The sequence below is a fragment of the Octodon degus genome, unplaced genomic scaffold (assembly GCF_000260255.1).
Source record: "Octodon degus isolate 3935 unplaced genomic scaffold, OctDeg1.0 scaffold00016, whole genome shotgun sequence".
NCBI lineage: Eukaryota > Metazoa > Chordata > Mammalia > Rodentia > Octodontidae > Octodon > Octodon degus.
The window spans coordinates 7,082,457-7,102,316 of record NW_004524592.1 but is presented as its reverse complement, the minus strand read 5'-3'; the positions used below and the strand labels follow the sequence as shown (position 1 = coordinate 7,102,316).

The 19,860-nt window shown below is 37.7% G+C and overlaps 1 protein-coding gene across 3 annotated transcripts in view; it reads left to right on the top strand.

The window, feature by feature from the left end:
- Positions 1-3,985, top strand: part of Map2 (microtubule associated protein 2) — a 306,953-nt gene extending 302,968 nt beyond the window's left edge. For all 3 annotated transcript variants that reach the window (XM_004626615.2, XM_004626614.2, XM_004626613.2), the window contains one exon: positions 93-3,985. In XM_004626615.2, coding sequence (XP_004626672.1) covers positions 93-308 — 216 coding nt within the window. In that variant the 3' untranslated portion in view covers positions 309-3,985. The remainder of the gene's footprint in view (positions 1-92) is intronic.
- Positions 3,986-19,860: the final 15,875 nt, after the last annotated feature.

Here is a 19,860-nt window from a genome sequence, read left to right as displayed (position 1 = left end):
GAAATCACATTCACACCGGCTCGGGATGCAGGGGAAGGGCTGGGAAGCCACTCAAGTGTCTAGTTAATGAGGACTGGTGTTTTCTTGAACAGATTGATAGTCAAAAGCTGAACTTCAGAGAGCATGCGAAGGCCCGTGTGGATCACGGGGCTGAGATCATCACGCAGTCCCCAGGCAGATCCAGTGTGGCATCCCCCCGCCGGCTCAGCAATGTATCTTCTTCTGGAAGCATCAACCTGCTCGAATCTCCTCAGCTCGCCACGCTGGCTGAGGACGTCACTGCTGCGCTGGCCAAGCAAGGCCTATGAATCCTCACTTAGCATCTGAGTCATAATACTTAGGCATGAGCTCGTGGCAGGTGTGGGCTCTGAGCAGGTGTTACATTCATTCTTTACAAACCATACGATAAATAATCTCATCCCCAAACTGTAGTCATTGTTACAATTTTATATAAAAATGAATAGTATATGCAGAAATCGACTTCCATTTGCAGCAAGAACACACTGGCTTTACATGGGTACAATTGGACAGTTATTTTCGCTCTGCTCTGTTTTGCATGGAGTATTATTATTATTATTATTTTTAAAAATGCATTTTTATCTTTCATGTGCCTGAAGGCTACCCACCACACTCTGAAAGGCCTTGTTAAAATCCAAGCTGCTCATTTCACTGTTCTGTTTCTGGGTGAAAAGGTAAAAACTGCCATCGTAACTTATTACAGGTTAAATTGAATCAAGGAATCTTGATTGCAGGATGGGAAGGGCATGTAAGAAAGAGGTTTTTTTAAAGTGTTATTTTGTATAAATGGGAAGAAAGATTCAGTTAAGTTATTAACATTTGGGACCTGGATAATTATATCAGAGTATCAATCCAATAAATTATTTAACTAACTAAAAATGTTACAAAGCATTTGAGCTGTTATTGCAGAAATTGTACAAAAGTGCATCTCTAGGAGTGATGTGCTTTCATTAGGATGGATTCATGTCTGATTAGAATGTCAGTTGATCAGCTAGATTTATGTCCACACTACCAGTTCCACACTCCTTTCCATCTGTTTGATACAGTATTATAGATATAAATATATATATATATATTTCTCTGTGGCCATTTGTGATATTTCCTCATATACTTGAATATTATACTTTATTCACAGTATCTGTGTCTCCTGCACCCTTTGGTGTTGCAATTTTAGGTATGTGAAAGTAGATGTTAGCAGGGTTCTCTCCCTATTTAAAAAATACATTAAAAAAGACGAAAAGTTTTAGCATGAAGTTGCTTTCTGTAACAATTCAAAGCTGTAACCCTGTTTTAGTGCCAGATACAAGTCTCTCCCGTGATACTAGGAAAAAATATTTTTCTTTGCTTTCACCAACATGAAGTCTGTGGTGGTGGGTCCAGGTATAGATAAAAGGGTTTACAGATTGTTGGTTTAAGATTATGGATTTATTTCAGTTTTAATCACAAATAGTTTGCATTTTATTCCTATAATCATTCATGAGATGAACCTCTTAAGATTCTTTTTCTCTTTTTTTTTTTTTCTTCATTTGCTAAAGTTGAAAATATGAGTGGTAATTTGGGACATGTTTTCCCATTCTTCCAAATAGTTCCTGTTTTTATTAAATTCTGTAATAGAAAATGTTTGGCCTCCTAATTCAAAGTAAAGATCATTCAGTCAAAAAGAAAAAACAAAGCATTTTGAGAAATTATCACTGTAAAACATTTGAGACACAGATATCTAAATCAGTTTTTTCTATAGGACTTTGACATTGCACTCTGTAAAGGAACTCGGTGTGACATCTTTATTTATCAGTAGATAATACTGTTCTGACTTAACATACAATCTATAAATTTTAAGTCAGTTAATTAATTCCACTTGCAAATCATTCATCTTAGCAGTGAAATAGTCAAAGGTCTGAAAAGCATAGAGTTACCAAACTGGATGGACACTTTTCAGCATTTTATCTGTTCTTTCTCTTGCTTGGGGCTGGTAGGCTGGATCTAAATAGTTAAAGACAAGGTCTGCTGGTCTTTGAGCCTTGTAGGACAAATTAGTTTCTGAATAAAAAGGATGCACTGTAAGCGTAGACTGGACAGTAAAAAAAAAAGTAAGAAAAACCTAAGATACAACCAAGGAATGCAAAGATAGAAAACAAAAGCTGACATTTTGATCAGTCATTGGTTGGCTATCACAAGAAAATGACTGTCACAAGAAAAAACTAGGGATGAACTTCTCCATTCTTTCTCAGTTAGGAGATTTAAACAGGCAAATATGTCTCAGGTCATGTCTAAATAGGTTATTTTTGAAAAAAAAACTTAGCAATACTGGGAATTAGGGACATGACATTTTCACCCTAGAAATGCTGTGAGACTTGAATTGATCAGTCTTTGCAATTTATTCATCACCTTCCCTTAAATGCACCAGGAAATAGGAGAAAGAATAGTTGTGTGGAGAGTTAGGTATGTTCTTACATGTTTTGATAGTGTTATGTAGCGATTGAGGTTCTCTAGAATAAAGTTAATAGCTGGCTAGAACAGCTTTAACCGTGAAAAATTTTTTTCAACCTGGTTTAATTTTTTTTATAAAAGTGAAGACTAAGTGAACATGTTCTACCTATTAAAGTCCAACTTTTCTAAAGACATACCCAAAATAAAAGTTACTGAAGGCACTAAGTTAATAGATTTGACATTAAAACTAGTGTTTATTCCTAATCACACAAGAAAATTACAGTGAATAAGTACTCTTATTTTGTATAAAATGTCATTGTTTATGAAATTAATAAAAATGAACTGAAAGTTTGCACCAGTAAAGCGAGAGAGACACAGGCTAAACTGTCTTTTTGTGGGGATGTGTGGCAGATCCCATCTTACCTTTACTCTCAAGCTAACGACTTAAATTAAGCTTTTTGAACACCACTTTTGTGGGGACACACATACGCTGATCTAGAAATGAAAGCTTCCGAGTTCCATTTCTAGATCTACTAATGCCAGTTTCTCTCTGGCTTTAGCCTTTGAGAACCTGTTTAAGACTCCATAAGTAATCCAGAGCTGTGAAGAGTGAAAAGGCCAACTTCTCCAAAGAACTCAGTCTTCTCGGGTCACCTGCAACTAAAAATTGGATACCGTGCAACAGTGCAGGGAAGACCGGAGCTCCTGATGAGTTTCAAAGGCCAGGTTCATTGAGGAACCAATGAACCCGCTCTCTCTGGATTCACCTGCTGAGTTCCAGCAGGGTGATGGGCTGAACCCCCCCCCCCATAAGCAAGACACCTGTGTAGTGCCAGGTAGGTATGGCTGAAAAAGGCTAAAGCTAGATGCCATCGCACGGAATACACTGATGGTAGCTGGTCTCCACACACACTCATAGGACTGCAGAAGCGGGCTCAGCAGCCAAAATAGGCCACAGTGTCATTATTGTTAAAGAAATAGTCTGAATGTGGTTGATTCTGCCACAGCTACAATTACTGTTTTTCTCCTATTCTTTTAGGCCACAAAAAAGAAAATAAATGATTCATAGTCTAAGTAGGAAACGTAAAGTAGATTCATGGTTCAGGAAGGCAGATTCCAGGCATTCCTTTTAAGACTGGTGTGCTAAAATCAGTATGGATGTTTGGTTTTGGGGCTTTGTTTATTTTTTAAATCTAGAATTTTTAGCCTGAGTGTGTAGGTTGAGGCCGAGTCCCTCTGCAAGAAAAAGATTATTTTCAAACTCGAAAAATGTCAATCATAAAAGTCCACTTCAACTTTAGCAAAAAGAAAAAAAATCAACAAAAAAAGTTTACTCTGTATGCTGGGATTCCAGGGTTCCAACAAGCCATTACAAATCTGTGGGGGGTTTCTTTCTTCTGATAATTCTAGAGCCTGTTACCATAGAAAGGCGTTTCTTCAATGGCTGGTTGTAGTTAGTTCATGTTTTTCAATCAAATTTGCAAATGTATTTGTTGCTGTATAGTGATTGTTTTGCAAAATAAAATTGCTTGTCACCTCATGGCTAGTTTTAGTTTTTTGTTTCTTCATTTTAAATGAGCATCTCTCTCTCTCTCTCTCTCTCTCTCTCTCTCTCTCTCTCTCTCTGTGTGTGTGTGTGTGTGTGTGTGTGTGTGTTTGTGTGTGTATGTGTTCCATCCAATTAAAAAAACTTGTGAAAAAGAAAGTTACCATCTGCTGAATTCTTATGATATGCTGGGCAAAAAATACTAGGCAATGTTGTATTAACTCATCTAATTGATTAAGGGATTTGTCTCTTATCACAACTGTATTTACAGAATGCTATCTGTTGCCAGTGGCAGAAACTCAAATTAAACTGGCTTATATAGGAAAGTTGAATTTATTGGCTCAAGCAGCCAGTTAGCTGAGTATGTCTGTCTCAGCCATGGTTGGATCTAAGCACTCAAGAGATGTTAGCAAAAACCCTTCCTTCCCCAACTCCAAATTCTCACATTCAATAGAAGCTAACAAGAAACTTTCTTGTCCCTAACTGTTGGTTCTATTTTCTCTATGCTTCGATCTCAAGCAGGCACAACTTCCATGATAGCACCAGAAGCCCTCAATTTTGCATCCTGCCTAAAAGAGTCTCTTTCTCAATAGCAGCAGCCAAAATGCAGGATCTGAAAATTATTACACTACTGGGATCACCTACCCAGTTATGCTCATGAGCCAGGTTGTATCACAGGCAAGACGCTGAAGGTGGATGGGTAGGTGGAGCTCAGGGAGAAAGGTCTCCTTAGAACTAATCATGGAGTGGTGACTCTTCCAAAGTGACGTCAGGCTGCTCCTACTGGAAGAGTGAGGAAGTGATCCATATAGGTCATAAAGACAAGCATCTCCCACATGCACACAACCTGTTTTCTGTCTTTATTCACCTTCTGGTTCCTTGCTACACACATTGAGTACACACCTTACTTGAAAGCACAGTAGAAATGTAAATTCCCTGGCTCCAAGCCAAACCAACTAACACAAGTTATAATCTACCTAGATAGAAAAACGTTGCCCATCCCACACTCTAACATAAAAAAATCTTCCTAAAGACTATTTGAGACAATATCAGTATCTCTGGTGTCAAGCAGTTGAGGTAACAGTGGTAGGAAATTGCCACTGGCAAAAGGAATATTTATGTCCTAGGTGCTTGATGTCCCTCAAGCACCCTAGCTCGGCTAACACCTTCTCTACTAATCACCTCATCACTGCCCTTTCAGTCTTTGACTAATAATAAAGATTTGACATAGTCTAGCCAAAATCACTGGGATTTCCTTTTAATAATCTTTAAAATGAACAACTATGCAGACCTTCAAAGAGAGCCTTTAAAAACTTAAAGAATTAAGACATTTCAAAAGAATAAACCCCAATAAAGGTCTTGATCCCCATTTTTTATTAACAGGCATGATGCAGGATGACAGGAAAAAATTCTGTGGCTTGTATCTTCCTCTTCTTATTTATGAAATGCCATGTGGCAATCCAACTCAGGACCTTGCGCTCACCAGGCAAGTGCTGTACTGCTGAGCTGTATCCTAGCCCACCACTTATATTTAAAACAATTGACTCAAATAATTTGGAAACAGAACACTATCAAGAGTACATAGTCTAGGGCTGGGGAGACAGTTTAGTGGCTTAAGTGCCTGCCTGGCAAGCACAAGGTCCAGAGTTTGAGCTTCAATACAAAAAAAAAAAAAAAAGTATACAGTCTAGCAACTTGTTTTAAACACCAGTCCTTTACCAGTTTTTCTGGGGCATATAAAAGAACGATCAGGACTGCCCCAAACCCCCCCCCCCCCCCATTTTTCTCCCTTGTCTTTTCATCATAAATATAGCTCAGCACCCCTGCTTCCACTCTTTGCATTCTGCACTATGAACAATGTCCTGAGTTGAAGCAATGGAGCTGTAGGCCTCTGCTGTGCTACACATGGGCTCCATGACAGCTTCAAGTTCAAACACACACATGTGCACATGCGCACGCACAACAGGTTTGGATCTTCTTGGGAAGTTAACAGATTCGTCTACCCTGGGGCTGCCTTCCCTCAAGGTAATGACCAGCTGAGCCTGGTCCCTGCAGCCCCCTCTGTTGGGCTCCTTCCCTGCATTCGCCACATACCCTGTCTTAGGTGCTGCTTCTCCCTCCAGAGCCACTGTGTCTACTTTCAGATTGCTGGAGGCTCTACGATGCAGATTTTGGGTTCTAGCCCCCGAAATGAACCCCTGTCTTTCCCTCCCTCCCATGCAATTTCTTCCTCATTCTGTGAAACAAATGTTACCTAATTGGAAAAAAATAAAATAAAATAACTTTGAGAAAGCACATTAGTTTTGACAGTAACAACAGGTAATTTCCATGTGCCCTATAAAAACATTTAAGATCTGCTTATGTATATCATTAAGTCAAGGTAAAACAAAAATTACAAAGGAACTTCTCTCTATTTTGCCATATTATGATAACAAAACTTTGTTATCAAGTAAGAAATGATAAAATTGTCTTATTTAGTAGCCTTGAATATACATAATGCTTTCCTATTACTTTTAATAGCCATGAAAATTTAAAAAAAAAAAAAAAAAGAATGTTCTGGCCTAGTGAAGTGAGTGTGACTGTTAAACTCAGCGCTGATCTCCAGGCAGCAGACTCTCATTCAGCTGATTAAGTAGCTGGTGGAAGGACTTGCTGCTCCCCAGCTCCTCCCCTTCCCATTGCCTGCTTTGACCACTGGACACGGCCATGCTGAGCTCTATGGTGATCCTCTGGGCTGTCACAGTGCAGAGCCTCCAAGATTCTGCTCCAGACCCTACAAAGTTTTACCTTCCAGGCCTCAGGGACTTCTGCCCTCCCCACAGCACTCTGAAGGACTGGCCTGAGTCTCACCAGCAGCTACAGGAAGCTTCGATGGGCACAGCAGAAGGTCTGTGTGGGTGCCTGGCAGCCTGCTGACCTGCCAGCCGCGGCTGCTGCTTGCCCACTTCTGTCCCTGCTTTGCCCTCCCTAGGTCCTGCCACATCAGAAGACTGGAACCTCAGGAGGAAACAGTGCTCTGGTGACATCCTGATAGGCAAACTCCTGGCACTCACAGAATCATAGCTTGACCATGATCACCTGTTATCAGTGCCAGCTTCTCCCAGGCCTTTCACGTGGCTGCTGATGGAAACTGTCACGCCCACAAGACTGAACTCAGTGTAAGATACACAACAGGTGCCACAAAGGCGACATGGATCCTAAGGCCAACAGCCAAAGGAAGTTATAAGCAGTTTATGGTCCCCATGGGGTGATTTGGGGCTAACAAATGCCTAAGGTAAGGACTTTCTGTATTCTGAGAATTTATCCTCATTTTAAACTCCACCCAAAGCCCAACTGTTGTTGATATTAACAATATATACTGGCCAATAGCTCAGTGGATTGAAGTCCCTGCTTAGGCAGAGCCCAGGGGCCAGGGTTCCAGCTGGAGTGTCGTGCTGACCCTGCCCCCGGGGCACGCTGAGATTTGAGACTGGGCATGGTGACACAGGCCTGTAATCCCAGCTCTTTGGGAGGCTGAACACAGGTGGATCACTATGAGTCTGATCTACAGTGGGACCCTGTAGACCTTGTACTAACACACACACACACACACACACACACACACACAATGTATACTAATTAGATGATTAGAACCAGGCATCCTTTTAATGTATGTTGACGCCTATGAACACTGCATTTATCAGCATTCCTGTTTTATAGATAAAGTGTGCAATACAGTTTCTTTAAAATTTAATAGCATAATTAGAATTTAAACTCAAGAATTTAAACAGATGTTTCATCCAATGTACAGTATTAGGTTTCACCTAATGAAATAATCTAATAAACAAGTTGTGAGTTAGTCAATAATAAAGATATCAAATACTTACATAAAATTTGTTTTACAAAGTCTAGAAAAAATCATGAGCCTGTTAATTCAGAAAAGGAAACAGAATTATGAACGATAAAAGTATCATCTATGTATAGAGAAGTTCTATTTTTAAAAGGTATCCAATGACAACTAATTAAATGAGAAGACACTGGAAAAATTTCCTGAGGTTCTCTGGATCTCTGTGTCAAATACTGCTCATACAAGACATTTTCCTTTTTCCCTGGAATCAAATTCAGGATCTAGTGTTTGCCAGGAAGCCGCAATGCTGTTGAACTATATCCTAGGATTTAGGCATTATTTTTTTAAATTTAAAAAAATTCAAAACAAGATAATAGGAAGGTAACAATGGTTACTACATTACATAGTGTTACTTTAAATCACTCAGAGCACAAGATATTACATGATTTAAGGCATCGTTTAATAAGTGGCATTTGTATCAAGTAACCATTTCTAAATTTATAAAATTCAACCATTTCTAAAGTTCAATAATTTATTGAACTAATGAAATTGTTAGGGAAATTGGATGAAGAATTTGTACTCCAACCACTGAACAAGCAGTTGCATTTTTTCACATAGAGATTAAAAGTTTCTGATGTATGTGCTAATTTCTCATGTACATGGCACTGAATATATTAACATCAACCATGCTTCCAGCATTATATAGCTTTCCCAGAGGCTATTTTTTCTTTCTATATTATGACATAAATAAAAAATTCTTTTTGTGCTAAATATGGCATGCTAGTTAGATTTCCATGACAAAAAAGCTCTACAGTTCACTGAATCAAATAAGAAAATGTCTGAATGCATTTAAATGGTCTTATTTGATTTTAAATGTTAGTGAAAATGCTGATTCTCACTAGAATTAGAATACTAAGGCACAAATAAATGCCACAGAAACTTCTCAGCCATTTTTCTAGGTCAAATGTAGAGAAAACAGAATGTAAGTGTTATATGGAAAGCAGAGTACCAACATAGTATTTGTCCTAGAACATATTTAAGGGGTCTCCAAGTAGTCCGTGGGAATCTTTTTCTTCTTAAGCTAAGGGTAAGAAGTTAGCACAGATCCACATCTCCCTTAGAGTTGTGACCCCAAGACAGCACGATATTTCTGTCCAAAGAAATTCCTTTTCAGTCTCCTTCTACCCATTTCCTCTGTTTCCCATTTTTGTATTCTTAAATACAAGACAGGAGCAAGTCTTTTACGTAATTCCCATTGCAAATCTGCATCTGGGAGGGGGCAAAGCTTTATTTCACTTTCATAACCTGCCACCAATCAAGCCAGCCTCTTAGTAAATTCTTAGGCCCACAGAATACCATTTTAACATCTTGTTGGAATTGTCTTTGCTACATTTTTTGTTAGTTCCCTAATGCCTATACTCTTTAAACAGAAAATGAATGAATGCCACAAATACTTCTTGGGTGCTACAAAATCTTCATCTGCCCCAGTGCCCTGGAGGTATTCAGAATATATAAAGGAAACATTCTCCCCAACCCGCCAGGTCCAAGTAAAACAATGATAAGTGGCGGAAGTTGGAGCTTACACAAAGACCCAAGGAAAAAGAGGTATCCAGGGAGGGACGGGATTTCTAAAGCAAGAGCTTAGTAATGAAGGATACATTCTACACAGAAAATAGTGAGTGAAATGAAATGAGGCCAGATTTGAGAGAGAGAGAGAGAGAGAGAGAGAGAGAGAGAGAGAGAGAGAGACAAAGACACAGAGACAGAGACAGAGACAGAGACAGAGAGAGACAGAAACAGAGCTAGAGAACCAAAGAGACAGTGACAGAGAGACAGACACAGGGACGGAGAGAGACAGAGAAACAATGACAGAGAAAGACAAAGAGACAGAGACAGACAGAGGCAGAGAGACAGATAATTTTGAGGAAAGGAAATGCAATCAGATGAAAATTTTGAGCATGGCTTTTGATAACATAAGATTAGATTATAAAAGATTGGTTTTGAGGTAAGCAGGACAAAGTGACTAGAGCCCACTCATGCCATAGCACCAGTGACTATCTAGAGGAAAGAATAAGTTTAAAACCCTTCGGGCCAGGTGTGTTAGTGCACACCTGTAATCCCAGCATGTGAGAAGTGGAGGCAGGAGGAGTCATGAGTTTGAGGCCAGGCTGAAAGTGGGTTCAAGGTCAGCATGGACTATATGGTGAGACCCTATCTAGAAAAACCAAAATCCAAACAAAAAAAAATTGGGGGAGGGGGAATTAAAAAAAGACTGAATTTAGAGACTATAGGATAGGAATTAGTAAACAGAGAAAGAAAAATAAACCTGAGGATTTTGACATGGGTAAGCAAGTACATGATCATAATATTGACTAAGGTAAAACATTCAAGTGTAGAAGTCATCATATTACTAAAATGTCCATAGCAAAATGTCAGAAAATTACTAACTCCCATCTGAATATTAGAAGTAGAACAATAGCCAAAGATGGATAATATAGCATTGGCCCAAATTCTGGATGGTCCTAAGCCAGAGAAAGTAAGCATGAGGAGTGGCTGCTCTCAATGGTCTCTAACCCAACTACACTGATTAATAAAGGACAGCGTTAAAACTGGGTTTTTAAATAGAAAAATCCTACTGAGTGGAATACATGAATTACGAAACAACAGCTACTAGGATATGTCTCAAAATTCATTCCAAAATTCAGACTTTATTCTTCAGGACAGGTCTAGATAGCCATGAATGCAATGTGGGTGACCAGTTCGAGTCTATGCTTTATAGGTTCTAGGTGCCTGCTTTAAAGAAAGTGAGAGGTGCTCTAACATTAAGCTTATGTCAGTGAATTCACAGTAGGATGAGAACTGTAGCGATCCTTCCTCACATTGGTTGTGTTATTTTATGTTGATTCTTCCTGTGTTGTCAGCTGTGCTGCTCTTAACTGGCCCATGTCTCAAGACTGTTATATCTGAAGTTGGGAGAGAGTCTTCTCTTCCTAACTGTCCTACTGTTTTTCATTTTCACTCATTAGACACAAAGTATCTTGCTTCCATTTATTATTTTAGATGTGAAATATCTAGCTAAGTAAGCATAATATTCTAAGCCAGAAAATGGCTAAGACAAGGTTTTTAATTTTGCTATAGTATCATGATACTTAAAATTTGTTACTGACAACATTTATAATCTTAAAACAGAACTCCAGATAATTCCAAATCTAAGCGACGACCGTTGGCCGTAAGGCAGGGGTGGGCTCGTTCAGCCCACCTTGTGTGTAGTCACAAAACAGCAAAGTTTCAAAGTCCCAAATAAGACAGTGTAATTCCTGTGTTTATAGACCAAGCAGAGAAAAAGGGAGATGACCAGAAACGCTGAGCTCTAGCCACAGAGGGACAACAGAAAAGAAAATGTCACAGAGGCTACCAGAGTGGATAGGGATCAACATTTACAATGTCTGCCCGAAGTGAGACATGAGGATGCTGAGAACAGATGAAGCTTGTGGGACTGCATTTCTTCCTTTCACTTGTACACAGCCTGGGACCTATTACATAACTCATTCGTTTGTGATGGCATATCTTCTGTAGCTCTGAAAGGACAATGTGAAACCACTTTCTCCATACAGAGTGTAAGCAACTCGAATGGTAAATGTTTTCATCTAGAAATGCCTTTCATCTAGCACACAGTGTGTCAACATTGTGAATGGTAGAAAGACATCCCTCTGTGCTTTTATTTATTTATTTATTTATTTATTATTTATTTTGCGGAACTGGGGATTGAACTCAGGCCCTTGCACTTGCCAGGGAAGCGCTCATTCCACTGAGCCATCTCCCCAGCCCCCGTCTGTGCTTTTAGAGCTCACTTTATCCTCCTAATAATTATATGTTTTTCAGACTAGCTTCTGTTCTCATTGTTTTACCAGAATTTTCATTCGCTGTCTTGATGGCATGTGACTTCTCCCTCTGCAACTGGCTTCTCAATGAATAGAAGTAAATTTACTTATATAATAAAAAGCACAAGACTGCAGAGGGGTAAACAGGCCTTGTTAAATATGTGGAGCAATGGAGACTCAATGGAATATCAGGAGTTAAAAGAAAGTTACTAACATCCATTTTATTACTGATCCATTTCTTGATCTTAAAGTAAATCTTTAAGCTGACCCTTCCAACTGAAAAAAAAAAAAAAAGACCATGGTAATTCTTGCTTATATCTTTGTGAATCAGTCAATTAGATTTGCAGTGCTTTTGATTCTCAAATGAAAATTGTTGTGTTTTCTCATTTATGCATTAGTGGATGATGAGTTGATGGATTTAAAACTACTGTGCTTCAGAGCTAGTCTGAAAATCCACAGTGGATTAATTTTGGTTATGCAATTTATTGCTTCTCTAGATAAATGTAAATGCATTATATGTTCATGTGATTATTGGTGCATAATCTCCCTTGAATTATTTTCTATTTTGATCTGACTCTTTGCATCTGCATGCTTGTGAATATAATATAAATATTCAACATTTTAAGACACAGTCCACCCTCAAATTGAGCCAGTTCTTAATGGCTTGGTAAGTGAGAGAAATGTTTTTTATGGCACCAACATAAAAAGAAAGGAAACAGAGTCTGAAGGCTACTGTAGCCCTTAGGGAAGGCGCGTTCTTGCTAATTACATCATTGTGGGTGCCAAGGCAACAAACCTGCCTGCGTGGAGGAGCTGGTTCACAGTAACACAATTCACGCAAACAGGAAAAATCCAGCGGAAGATGGAAGATTTCCCTTTGTTTGGGAAAGAAATTTTTCATCGATATAAATGCAAAATACATTACTTAATAGCACACAAATGGTCGGCATCCATTCTTTTCAGGATGAGGATTAAATGCAAAAATAAGTAGAATACTTCTTCCCAAATCTCAAATCCACATCCCAAGTCATTCACTCTCCATGCCACTATTTTTTACCAATCTTTTCTAGAAGGACATCAAAGTTTAATAAAATCAGTTTTACCAAGAACAAGATCTTGGGCATGATACGAATAAAAGAAGTAACCATAAAAAGAAATATTTGGCTCATTTAAAAATATGATAAAATAGGTTAAAATTACTCACTTCGGTGCAGTGCAACATATGACACAAGATGAGACAAACTGTGGTTTCAGAGTATCTCAAGCACAGTGTGTTGTTATTCACAGGCGTTTGGTTGATCTGTTTTCTAGTTTAAATCAATGGCAAGAGCTGTATTTTGCTATTTCTGGTACCCTGGCCATCAAACCTATAAACAACCGTTTCTTGCTTGCTAGCATTTTCAAAAACATAGTAAGCTATAATCCTAACTCTATCAGAAAGCAAATTATAAATTCATTCCTTCAAATAATTTTGTATTTTCTGGCCCGCTAATGTATTTCCTTCATCATCAATATGTTATTCTAGATGTATTCTACTCAAAATACAAGAATTCTTGTCTGCAATGAGCATAGTACATAAATGTTATAGAGAGTGATTGGTAGGTACTATAGATCAATCTTTTCCTTCAAAATCATGTCCTTGGAAATACATTAAAGAAAAGAATGATCTCTTACATAATCAGTAGTTCTAAATTGACAGTAACTAGTCTTAAGAAATATAATTAAATTGCTTCTGAGAGTAGCCTCTCAGTACAGTATTTTCAGTAACCTATATGCAGACACATAAGGGTAAATTATGGTCCTCTTTGTTTATGACATACTTAAGGGAATCAAAGTTTATTGCCTTTAAACCATGCCTTACATGCTCTGGTACATGCCTCTTTTAATCTTCACAATAACCCTGTAAGGCAAATGTCATTATCTCCATTTCATGTTAAGAAAATGAGGGCTCACAAGGTTAAACAAGTTGTCCATGAATACACAGACAATAAATGCCTGAGCAGTGAATGACATTAATCTCTGATTTAAAAAGCCACCTAAATGGTACTATGTCCCAGGAATGGCATTCGCTTTTTATAATAAAAAGTGTGCTATGTTTTACTGTTAAATTCTTATTCAAGCAAGACACAACCTAATCTTTTTCTCTTTTAAAATTTTAGTCTCCTAGGACATACATGCATAATGTTTGCATTCCTTGGAGGAAGCTGGCACAGGTTCAAGACACATCTCTGCTCCTTTTCCTCCCCTCCCCTTTCCTTCCTCCCCTACACATCCCTTGATCTCATTCCTTGTTTTGGTATCTGTTTGTAATACATGGTATTTGCATTCCTTGTGGGGAGTTAGTTCATACACATAAGGACCTTCTTACTTAGCTACATCCCCAGCCCTCTTTTATTTTTATATCCTAAATTTTGAGACAGCATTTTACTAGCTCAACAAATTCCACAGACTGGGCTGAAATTTTTGATGCTCCTGCCTCAGCTTCCCAGAGTCCTGAAACTATAGACATGGACCAGCATGCTCAGCTCACCCCACTCTGCAAAGAAGTCATGCTGTAGGATATCAACAACGGAGCACACTGGCCTTCCTGCTTCCTAGTCACATACGGGGAAACTTACTTTCTGTGCTTCCATTTCCGCACCTGGGAGATGGGCACAGTGCAAAGTACGCTAAAACTTAAAAATTAGTTGACAATGCATGATTTTGAATTTTAAGTAAAATAATATGCAGGTGTGTCTGGTAGAGTATTTGACAGTAAAGGCTACATTTCCAGCTGTTCCAATTTTTACATTTAAAAATAATATTTAAAATATCACATTTTATGATTTTACCAAAAATATATATGTTCTTCTATTTTATATTGTTCTGTTTCAATTCAACAACTGTAGGTTTTCAATATCCTTTTCATGACTTCAGTGTATTCCATTTAGTGAAATCACTATAACTTCTTTTTTTAAAAAAACTATTTTTTTAATTTTATTTGTGTGTGTGTGTGTGTGTGTGTGTGTGGCCAGCTCAGCCCACCAGGGGGCGGGGCTGGCTGGCATGTGGTGCTGGGGGATTGAACCACGGTCCCTGTGCTTTACTAAGCTTGTTCTAAGTAGGCGCTTTAGACCACTGAGCCATCTCACCAGCCCAACCTCCATAACTAATTTTTGGTGTTTTAACACTTCATTTATTTTCAGATTTTCATTAGTATGAGTAGCTTTATTTTCTCATATACTACACATATTTTTAATCATGTCATTAGTGAAAATTCCTGGGTGTGAAAATCAATGAGTCAAAAGGCATATAGATTTATAAGGGTTTTGCTTTTGTTTTTCTTTTAATTAATGTATTTGGTACAGGGTCTTACTATTCATCTCAAACGTGTAGTGATCCCCATGTTTCAGCCTCCCCAGCACTGAGATTACAGGCGTGTACCACCACACCCGGTTTCAGTGGCTGTCATCGCAGTACTGGGGATTAAGCCCAAGTTCTTGCACTTGCTAGGTAGATGCGTAGACAGCTGAGATATCTTGCCAGCCCTGTGCAAAGGCTTTTTCGTAAGGTGAGATCCCAGTTGTTAATTCCTTGTGATGGTTCCTGTGCAGTCAGGATTTTCTTCATGAAGTCTTTGCCTGCACCAATGTCTTCAAGAGTTTTAATTATTCTATCTTCTAGCAGATTTGATATTTCTCTTCTAAAATTTAGATCATTGACCCATTTCAAATTTAGTTTAGTGCACAGTGAAAAATATGAGTCCAATTGTAATCTTCTGCATGTGCAAAACCAATTTTTTAGCACCAATTATTAAAGAAGTTATTCTTTTTCCAATGAATACGTTCATCAAAGATAAGGCAGCTGAGTATGCATGGAGTGGTTTGTGTATCTTCTAACCTGCTTCACTGATCATTTTTTGGCAATACCACACTGATTTTATCACAATAGCTTTATAGTATAATTTCACGTCAGGGATTATGATTCCTCTGCCTCGCCTTTGTTGCCCAGAATTGCCTTTACTATTGTAGGTCTCTTCTGTTTCTAAATGAATTTTAGGATTTTTTTTTTCTGTAATTCTGTGAGATATGTTGTTAGACTTTTAATTGGAATTGCATTAAATCTGTATAACAGTTTTGTACATATGACCATTTCAATACATTGGTTCTTCCTACCCAAGAGTAAAGGATATGCAAACTTGAATTTTGTTTAGAATTAGATTATTACATTAATTTTTGGAAAAGTGTTATCGTCAAGTGTTTCACCTTAAAGTGTTTTGTGAAATCTTTAGTCTCACCATAATGTTTTATAGCTTTCTATATATAGATCTTGTAAATTTTATGGTGAGAATTATCACTACTTTATATTTTAATACTCTTGTAAACAATGTATTTTGTTTTTGTTTTTCACCATGAAGAAGTATAATTAATGTTTTTCAATAAACATTTAATTTAAAAAAAATCCTTATTAGCCCACAGAGACAAAAGAACTTACCCCAGACTGTACTGGGCTAAACCCTGATTTGTATAGAGGCTATAAGATCCATCTCATGGGATTAATGTGCCCTGATTTCTACCACATAGTGACCAAGGAGAAGATAGAATAGGTAGAGATGCCCATCACTGTGTGGTGCCCTTCGATCAAAAGAAAGAATTACAAATTTCAAAAGCCCAAAATGACTTCAGATCTTGTCCTCCAGTTAAATAGTAACTTGGATTTTTAACAATTGGCCTCTTTAAAACTTCAGTTTCTCCTTAACAGTAGTGATGCTGTATTTATCCATATGGCTTCCCTAATTCATGTAGAAGTAGTTAACCAGTATTCTTCTGCATTCTGGAAAATTCCTATATAAGATCTCACACTAGTATATTGGATATATGTGTAAAAATGGACAGCCAGGAGATACTCCCAAGCATTATTGTACTGCATTTCTTACAATTTGTCTGATGCCCTAGTCCTTTGAGATAATGATTCGTACAGGTATATAATACACCTGATTGCTATGACCTTCCCCCTACCAGTCCTCCCCCTCCTTCTCCAGATCACCTTCTTATCTCAAGAGTCTGCTTCTTTCTTACCTACCACTCTCTTTTATTTTGCTCTTGAAATTATTTATATTTCAGTCAAATTCTATTTAACCTTTAGGTAGTTTTATTTCTCTTAAAATTATGGCCTTAAGATCCATGTGTTGTGTTACAAATGGCTCAAATTTATTCTTATTTATGTTGGAGATATATATATATATATATATCCCTGCATCTGTTGATGGGCACGTAGGTCATTTCTACAACTTAGCAACTGTGACTTGGGCTACTACAAACATGGAAGTGAACAGATCACTGTAATATTATGACTTTAGCTCTTTAGGGACAGATACACTAGATCAAATGGAATTTCTGTTTTCTATTTGTTGGAGAATCTCCATACTGATTTTCAAAGTGCTTCCTGCTAACAATGTAGAAGGATTCCTTTTGCTTCACAACCTGGCCAGCATTTATTGTTTTTGAGTTCTTAATGATAGTCATTCTTAATAGAGTAAAAAGGAATCTCAGTGTTTTGATTAACATTTGTCTAATGGTTAAAGACACTAAACATTTTTCATGTACTTATTGGCTATTTGAACTTCTTATTTTGAGAAGTATCTATTCATTTTAATTACCCATTTTTTCCTAGGGTACTTGAAATTTTATATTTTGAGAGATTTTTTTTAAATTCAACACAAGATCTTGCTATGTCATTTAGGTTGGCCTTAAACTCACTATGTGCCCCAGACTACCCTTGATCTCACAGCAATCTTCCTCACTCAGTTTCTGAAATGCTGGGATTATAGCCACATGCTAGCTGTATCCATCTATTTTTTTAAATTTATTTATGTGTGTGTGTGTGTGTGTGTGTGTGGCCAGCTCAGCCCACCAGGGGGCAGGGCTGGCTGGCATGTGATGCTGGGGGATTGAACCGCGGTCCCTGTGCTTTGCTAAGCTTGTTGTAAGTAGGTGCTTTAGGCCACTGAGCCATCTCACCAGGCCCAAACTTCCAGTGTTTTGTTTTTTTTTTTTTCAGAACCAGGAATTGAACTCAGGCCCTTGCACTTGCTAGGGAAGTGTTTATTCTACTGAGCCATCTCCCCAGCCCTGTATCCATCTATTTTTGTATGCCATATTTATTTCAGATAGTTCTCTGTCAAATGAGTAGCTGACACAATTTTTCCCATTCAGTAGGTTGTCTCTTATGTTGTTGTCTGTTTCCTTTGTTGTACAGGTTTTTAATTTGATATAATCTCATTCTTAAAATGGTATTGTATCATGTACAGTTGTTCTGTTCATAAAGTTTTTGCCTATGCTTATGTGTTAAGAGTTTTAGTGAATTTTCTTTCAGCAGATTGAATATTTCTGATTTTTGACATCTATGTCTTTGATTCATTTTGATTTATTTAAGTACAGGGTGAGAAATGTGGATCTAGATTCATTTCTGCACATGCATAACTAGCTTTACCCAACACCATTTATAAAACAATTTTTATATGTTGTCTTTTTACCAACATATTCTTGGCCTGTTTGTTAAAAATCAGATGGCTGAAAGTACTTGAAGTTGTTTCTGAGTCATCTATTCTATTCCATTGGTCAGTTTGTATGCTTTTGTGCCAATATCATGCTGTTTTTGTTACTAGATCTTTGTCATGTTACTTAAAATCCAGGATTGTAATGCTCATTTCTTTGCTCTTGTTGATCTGGATGGCTTTGTGAAAAATGCTCCTGAAGATATGTATATCTTCAACTCTTTTTCAGAGTGCAACATCTTTCCTTATAGAGATCTTTCACTTCCTTGGTTAGCGGAATGCCTATGCCTTTACTTTTTTTGAAGCTACTGTATTATACATGGTTTATTTTCCTGATTTTATTGTTGGTATACAATACAGAAACACTATTGATTTTTGGATCCTGCTACTGTGTTGAATTAATTCATTAGTTCTAAGAATCTTCTGGTGGAGTTATATGAATCTTCTGCTTAAAGGATCATGTCATCTGAAAGTAAGGACAGTTTGATTTCTTCCTTTCCAATTCAAATCCCTTTTATTTGCATGTCTTGCCGGACTGGCCTGGCTGATGTTTAAGTACTAAGTTGAGCAGGGATAGTGAAACTAGACTCTCAGTCCCGACTTTAGACAGACAGCTTTCAGTTTTTCCCCGTTTAGTGTGAGTTCAAGAGTGAGACAAACCATGAAATTTATTTTTCAGATCAAATGCTGGATGATAGGAATAAATAAAGTGTGTATATTTGGGAATTTTTTCCCTGCTCTTCCTATTGATACAATTTTAGTTTCTTTGCTTACTATTGTAATACAAAAGTTATAATTGTCTAGTTTTATTCTCCAATCTTTCATGTAGGCACTTTTATTGTACTAAAATAGTAAAAATTAAATCATTGTTATTTTGTTCCTTTTCTATACTTACCTTTTATATTTTTGGGCTGGGCTACTTTTCTATTGTTTTATACTGTAGATTTGTTTTGAATTCAATTGGGTTAAGATAAAAAAATTTTTTCACTTGTTTGCACAATAAATCTCCTGAGGACATTGACAAATATACTGAGAAATTTGACCCTCCCACCAAAGATTCTTATTTTATCAATGATACTACTTGGGTGTTCATGTTTTTTGTTGTTTGTTTGTTTTCTGTATTTAGGACAGGGTTTACAGGGTCTCACTATGCAGATCCGACTTGTAGTGATCCTCCTGTGTTCAGCCTTCTAAGTGCTGAGATTACAGGCATGTATCACCACACCCAGTCTCAGTCTCCATCTGAGCATGCCCTGGGGGTGCTGCTGCACTCTGCCTAAGCAGGCACTTTAGTCGACTGAGCTATTGCAGGCCCTGGGTGTTCATGTTTTTAAAATTCCTCTGGTAATATCTGAATCCCCAGGATTGAGAACCATTAATTTTAGAAAACCTGCCCAATCCATTTTAGAAACCCAATGAAGCAGCCATATGATCAACAAATATGTGTTTTATTTCTTAATCAGATAAAGAGATATCAATGTAGATGCTCAATACTTTGGGCCAGTAAACTAGAGAATGGAGAAGTTGGTATAACTGTAACTTACAGGTATAAGATTTGGCCACTCACAAAGAACAAGTATGGGGCCAGGGAGATAGCTCAGTGGAATAAGTGCTTGCCTGGCAAGTA